This window comes from Mytilus galloprovincialis, chromosome 5, assembly GCF_965363235.1.
Source record: "Mytilus galloprovincialis chromosome 5, xbMytGall1.hap1.1, whole genome shotgun sequence".
NCBI lineage: Eukaryota > Metazoa > Mollusca > Bivalvia > Mytilida > Mytilidae > Mytilus > Mytilus galloprovincialis.
Genome location: NC_134842.1, coordinates 264,536 through 271,517, shown reverse-complemented (window position 1 = coordinate 271,517; position 6,982 = coordinate 264,536). Strand labels below are relative to the sequence as shown.

The following is a 6,982-nucleotide window of genomic DNA, read 5'->3' as shown; positions in this document are numbered from 1 at the left end:
CAAGTGTCTAACTGGTACACAATGTACCTTCACATGGGAACAGTTTACTAGTCGATTCTATTCTTCATCTATTTGAACATTGTAGTCAATGGCACACTGTAATGCAAATATTTATGGTGAAGGTAGCAAACAGAAATATAAACAATTTAATTGAGCCGACAAAATAAATCTACTGCCTGCTACAATAAATGGCTTATATATTTTATTTCTTTTTCTACCATTTATATACATTTTATACATTTTATTTATTCTCCATTTGTCACACGTTTGGATCCAGTTTGATACCTGAAAAAGATAAAATGAAACAAACACTTAACCTTTCTAATATGGCAATGTACTATAATGGCTATTTTTAAATGGTGCTAACTACTGATGAATTAGAAGAAACGAATTCCTACCAGGCGGCACATGTTTTAAAGGCGTCCTTTTTTCAGTTTAACAATTGATAATGTAAAAAATTTATATTTGCATCTTATTAGATTTAACATATATTCGTTCAAAGCAATCAATAGTGAAACACAATAGTTTAAAAGGTTTGATATGCAAGAAAATAAGAAAGTGACTTGTATAAATAACCTTTTTAACAGCGTATAAGTTCCTCGAGACGCGCCACCTCCTCTTTCACATCAATCTCGTCTACCTCAAACCAGCTGTCTAGCAGTTGGTCGACAGTTTTTGACATTTCACTCTGAAAAATTAAGGAAAAGAAATAACTGATGTTGTTTTTTTTTTCTTTTGAAATTAATTGTGAATATTGTGGCATTGTTAATAGACTGAGTATATATTGTATATACATTTGGACTGGTAACAAATTATTTATCATACAGATTAGCAAACCATAAAATGTTAAACAATGTTACTTAACTGTTTCAGTTGATGATACAAATGATGCTGATGAAATAACTGTTGCTTGCTGAGGTATTGGTGTTCGTGCTGACGGAGACAATGATAGAATTGCAGCCTGTATGTGAAAAAAAGTTACTTTGATACAGCATATATTCAATTAATAATCAATTAGTGATAATTGTCTCCAGATGTTGAAATGTAACAGTGTGTGCATGATTTGTTTTAATAAAACAAAAATGTCTATCATTCGTCCAGATATTAATTCATGACAAAGCATACAAGTTTATAAAATAGCACACTGTTGGTTTCAATTAGTTTTGAAATTGTTATTTTACTCGATTCATTCTTGGAATTAAATGAAAAACTGATGTTTTTTTTTTGTTTTTTTTTTTTGGCAACAGTTATAGTGAATCTTGTATCATTCTACTGATATGATATGATCTAAGTATATCTTGAACAGAAAGATGGACAGATAACCAAAAAACCTATCAAACAGACGGGTGCCACATGTGGAGCAGGATCTGCTTACCCTTTGGGAGCACCTGAGATCACCCCTAGTTTTTGGTGGGGTTCGTGTTGTTTTTTCTTTAGTTTTCTATGTTGTGTCATGTGTACTATTGTTTGTCTGTTTGTCTTTTTCATTTGTAGCCATGGCGTTGTCAGTTTGTTTTAGATTTATGAGTTTGACTGTCCCTTTGGTATCTTTCGTCCCTCTTTTTTAACAAACCATAAGTATGCTAAGTTGTTATACAATGTTACTTAACTGTTTCAGTTGATGATACAAATGATGCTGATGGAATAACTGTTGCTTGCTGAGGTTTTGGTGTTCGTGCTGATGGAGACAGTGATAGAATTGCAGCCTGTGTGTGAAAAAAAATTACTATGATACAGCATATATTCGATTAGACCTCTTATGTAGTTTTTAATCAATTAGTGATAACTGTATCCAGATGTTGAAATGTAACAGTGTGTGCATGATTTGTTTTTAATAAAGAAAAGATGTCTGTCAAAATCCGTCCAGATATTATTAATTCATGACAAAGCATATATTATAGCACACGGTTGGTGGAATTAGTTTTTCAATTGTTATTTTGATCGTTTCATTCTGAGAATTTAAAGAAAAACTTATGTTTTTCGTTGTTTTTTTGGACGAAAGTAATAGTGAATCTTGTATCATTCTATTGATATGATATGATCTACGTATATCTTGAGCAGAAAGTTGGACTGATAACCAAAATACAGATTAACACACCATAAGTATGCTAAGTTGTTATACAATGTTACTTAACTGTTTCAGTTGATGATACAAATGATGCTGATGTAATTACTGTTGCTTGCTGAGGTGTTGGTGTTCGTGCTGATGGAGACCATGTTGAAACTGCAGCCTGTAGTTGAAAAAAAGTTACTATAATACAGCATATATTTGAGTATACCTCTTATATAGTGTTTAATCAATTAGTGATAAATGTATCCAAATGTTAAAATGTAACAATTTGTACATGATTTATTTTAATAATCAAAATAGATATCTGTCAAAACCGTCCACGAGTTATTTTATGACAAAGCAAAGTTGGTTTTGATTGCTTTATACTAGTCCTTTTTTGTCGTTTCACCCTTGAAAATGAAAGGAAAACATAACTGCTGTTTTCTTCAAATTAATAGTGAATTCGGAGTCATTACTACGACATAGCATATATATTACATTAAACTCTCATATATAAAAAAAAAAAAAGATGTGGTATGATTGCCAATGAGACAACTATCCTTCATATAGTCATTTATCAATTAGTAATAACTATATCCATATGTAACAGTGTGTGCATGATTTGTTCAAAACGGCGCTTATGATATTGTTACCTGATGACTTCTTGATAGATGGTCTCGTAACTGCTTTTTCCGTTTGAACACTTGTTGACACGTGTCGCAGGTGTATGTTGTCTGCTGTGCTTCCTGCCCGAATGACTATAAAACAAGAGAAGACGTGTGTCAAAATACGTCTTGATGTAAACTTATGACATAGCATATATTATATTAACGGATGGTTTGATTTGGATAGCATTGTTGTGGTCCTTTGTAGCTTGCTGTTCTGTGTAAACTAAGGATCCTTTACATTGTGAACTAGTGTTAGACGATATGAAAGAAATTGGAATGAAAGAAAACACTTTGTGTTATATTTGAAATTATCCTTGCTTAAAACATTGTCAGGACATTAAATAATAATGTTTATCTATTAAACATATGATATTCCTATACCTCAGGATGAAACTTCTTTTTGTGAACCATCAAGGAATCTGTCCGTCTATACACCTTTCCACACACGTCACAAAGATACTTGATGAGGAAATGTATGCTTCTAACATGCTTCGACAAGCTTCCTGAGCTTGCATAAACCGTAAAACATTGGGGACAAACATGCATCTGAGGGGAAAAAAGGAAATATTTACTCTTTCAAAATTACGGTATTAAGTATATACAATAGTTTATAAACAACTAGTTTATAAACCTATACTGTAGACAACAACCAATGGAAGTTTTAAAAGACTTTGACTGGCTATAAGCCCTTGCATGATCGGCCATACCTTGCGCATTTTTTGGGCACTGAATAATTTAACTTCAATCAAATGGTAATTGATATAATTTAGAATGACAAAAAAGTTAATATAAATAACAGGGTAAAAATTAAAGTAAATGAATTAACAAATTGATGAATAAGTTAATAAATAAAGAAAACAAGAGAATATAAAGATAAACAAAGTAACATAATACAGAAAATTATTTTTCTATATAAGACACAAAAAAATACTAAAAAATACGTAAAAATAAATAAATAAATAATAAACACGGAGCCACCAGAAGTGGAAAAAGGAGGAAAGGAAGGTCGAGCAAACTGCAGTGAACAGCAGCAAAGTTGTCCTGGTACACAAGCAGCCAAGTAAAGAGCGGAATTTTGATATGCCAAATTATGTATGTGAATTTGTTTGACAAATAATATTTACTAACCGAAAAGTGCCTAAATTTGTGTTTGTGAGTCTTTCAAAAATAATAAGTCTAATGTTTTGTATGACTCCATACTGTTTACTGTTATTATAATAATAAGTCATCGTCGTTAAACTGCTCAATGCGATAAAGTAATGGAACAAAACTGATGTGTGGGAAGTGTTTGCAAAACCTTAACACTTTTTTATATATGTGACATTTTTCGCGCGGAATCAAATCGTCGTCCCGCAGATACGGCTCGATCAACTTTTCGGGACGACAATTTTGGTTGGGACGACAATGTCCTCCCGGATGCTTAATATGTGATCTCAAGTAATGGAACAAAAACTGATGTGCTGGGAGTGTTTGCTAAACCTTAACACTTTAAATTGACTGTGTTACCCCAAATATTAATGGACGAAATGATTTATACAACACTAGTTTAAGACGACAATTGGTCTATGTACATTAAAAATAAAAAGTAATTGATCAATAAGACACGCAATGTCAATTGTCCGTCTAGTGGTGGAAGAAAACATTAAATTTACTTTGTAACCCCAAATATTAATGGACGAAAACAACACTAGTTTAAGACGCCAATTGGTCTATGCACATTAAAAATAAAAAGTAATTGATCAATAAGACACACAATGTCAATTGTCCCTCTAGTGGTGGAAGAAAACATTAAAGACTTTGTAACCCCGAATATTAATGGACAAAAGTAAATAGAAAAACTGACCTTCTGAAAGTGTATGAAAAGCCTCTTTTTGATATCTTTTTGCAATTTGTCTTTATATGTGTGACAATTTTCGCGCGGAAGCATAAATCGTCGTCCCGCAGATACGGCTCGATCAACTTTTCGGGACGACAATTTTGGTCGGGACGACAATGTCCTCCCGGATGCTTAATATGTGATCTCAAGTAATGGAACAAAAACTGATGCGCTGGGAGTGTTTGCCAAACCTTAACACTTTGAATTGACTGTGTTACCCCAAATATTAATGGACGAAATGATTTATACAATAATAAATAAAAAGTAATTGATCAATAAGACACGCAATGTCAATTGTACCTATCATGATGGAAGACAACATTAAATTTTTGAAGGGACGACAATTGCTGTCGGGACGACAATGTCCTTCCGGGAATCTAAATATGTGATCAAGTAATGGAACAAAACTGATGTGTGGGAAGGGTTTGCCAAACCTTAACACTTTAAATTGAGACTGTGTTACCCCAACTATTAATGGACGAAATGGTTTATACATCACTAGTTTAAGACGCCAATTGGTCTATGCACATTAAAAATAAAAAGTAATTGATCAATAAGAAACACAATGTCAATTGTCCCTCTAGTGGTGGAAGAAAACATTAAATTGACTTTGTAACCCCGAATATTAATGGACGAAAGTAAATATAAAAACTGACCTTCTTAAAGTGCATGAAAAGCCTCTTTTTGATATCTTTTTGAAATTTGTCTTTATATATGTGACAATTTTCGCGCGGAAGCATAAATCGTCGTCCCGCAGATACGGATCGATCAACTTTTCGGGACGACAATTTTGGTCGGGACGACAATGTCCTCCCGGATGCTTAATATGTGATCTCAAGTAATGGAACAAAAACTGATGTGCTGGGAGTGTTTGCCAAACCTTAACACTTTTAAATAACTGTGTTATCCCCAATATTAATTAAGGATTTATACCAAAAAATGACGATTGGTCTATGTACAATAGAAATAAAAAGTAGTTTGTAAATAAGACACGCAATGTCAGATGAGTGAATAAGTAATGCATCAAAAAATTATCTTCGGACAGTGACAAACCTCAACACGCTTTATTGAAACACAATCTACTGTGATGGGCAAATAATTGTTCGAGACGGCAATTGGCCTATATACAATACGAAATATGGTATAGTTTAGAAAGAAGACACGCAATGTAAACTGTCTTTCTTACAGTGTATAACATATGCAATTGCAACTGGCTTGCTATTTCAAAGTTTACCCTAACATAATTGGACAAGAACATATATAAATAAAACTGACCTTATCTTTGTGCTTGACAAACTTATACTGAAGACTTTTTTAAAATTTTCCTTTTTATGTGACAATTATCGTACGGAAGCATAAGTCATCGTCCCGCAGATGCTGGACGATCATCTTTTTCGGGACGACAATCGTAATCGGGACGACCAGCTGGTTCGGGACGACAATCGTAATCGGGACGATCAGCTGGTTCGGGACGACAATGTCCCCTGGATTCTATGAAGATTAACAAAAAAATTTCTTCGCACAGTGTATGACAAACTTCAACACTCTTTATTGATACAAATCATCCATCTTTTAGATATTCAAATACTCCTTCGAGAGGTCAATTGGCTTATGCAGAATAAGAAATATTAAGCAGTAAATACTCAACACACGCAATAAAAACTGTTTTGCTTGCAATGTAAGAACATATATCAATTGACTTACTGTTACAAAGAGTACCCTAACATAAATGGACGTATGTTATTTGAATCTTGTCATACACCGCAAAAAGGTCAACTTACATTACGTGTCTTATGCATTAAGTACTATATAAATTTATTGCACATATAGGCGTTCCGAATTTTTAAAATTCTTTCTTTTCTTTATTTATCAAGTTATTCATTAATCTATTTATTCATTTCTTTATTTTAATTGTTGCTCTATATATTCCTTTTTATAAAATGTTATTTTTTCATTCTAAATTATGTCAATAAGGCAGCAACCATTTGATTTTCTGGGGGGGGGCATGGTTTTTTTTTCTGGACAATTTTTTTTTTCGCCAATGGCGAAAAACAATCTATTTTTTTCGCGACAAGTCAAAAACAATTTTTTTCTTTCAATTTTAGCATTACATATAGTGGCAGCTGAGGGTGAAACAAACTGAACAAAATAGAGATAGTACACTTTAATTTTTTTGATAACTTTTTCAAATCAACTTGGATGTTCTTCAAACTTTGCAGCTATCTTACATATATATTAAGCTTACTGAATCCCATGTCAATTAGTTATTTGTTGTATTGCTGTAAAATTTAAGAATTAAAGTTATCTTGGTATAAAAAAGCTAGGATTTGCAATTCCGACAAAATAGAGATAGTACACTTTAAATTTTTAATAACTTTTTCAAATCAA

General features: G+C 32.6%; 1 protein-coding gene across 1 annotated transcript; it reads right to left on the bottom strand.

Annotated features, from left to right (window-relative positions):
- Positions 1-580: 580 nt before the first annotated feature.
- On the bottom strand, positions 581-3,221 carry LOC143076943 (uncharacterized). Its single transcript, XM_076252840.1, has 5 exons — positions 3,100-3,221; positions 2,704-2,808; positions 2,136-2,231; positions 1,611-1,706; positions 581-688 (listed from the first exon to the last, which is right to left on the bottom strand). Exons 1-5 carry the CDS (start codon positions 3,127-3,129, stop codon positions 581-583), a joined length of 435 nt encoding a protein of 144 aa, XP_076108955.1. The 5' UTR covers positions 3,130-3,221.
- Between the last annotated feature and the right edge of the window lie 3,761 nt (positions 3,222-6,982).

Coding starts and splice junctions, on each gene's coding strand:
- LOC143076943 (XM_076252840.1), bottom strand. CDS start 3,129: ATGGTTCACAAAAAGAAGTTTCATCCTGAG. Junction 2,809..3,099: donor AAAAGAAGTTTCATCCTGAG/GTATAGGAATAT, acceptor CTTGTTTTATAG/TCATTCGGGCAGGAAGCACA. Junction 2,232..2,703: donor ATCTATCAAGAAGTCATCAG/GTAACAATATCA, acceptor TTTCAACTACAG/GCTGCAGTTTCAACATGGTC.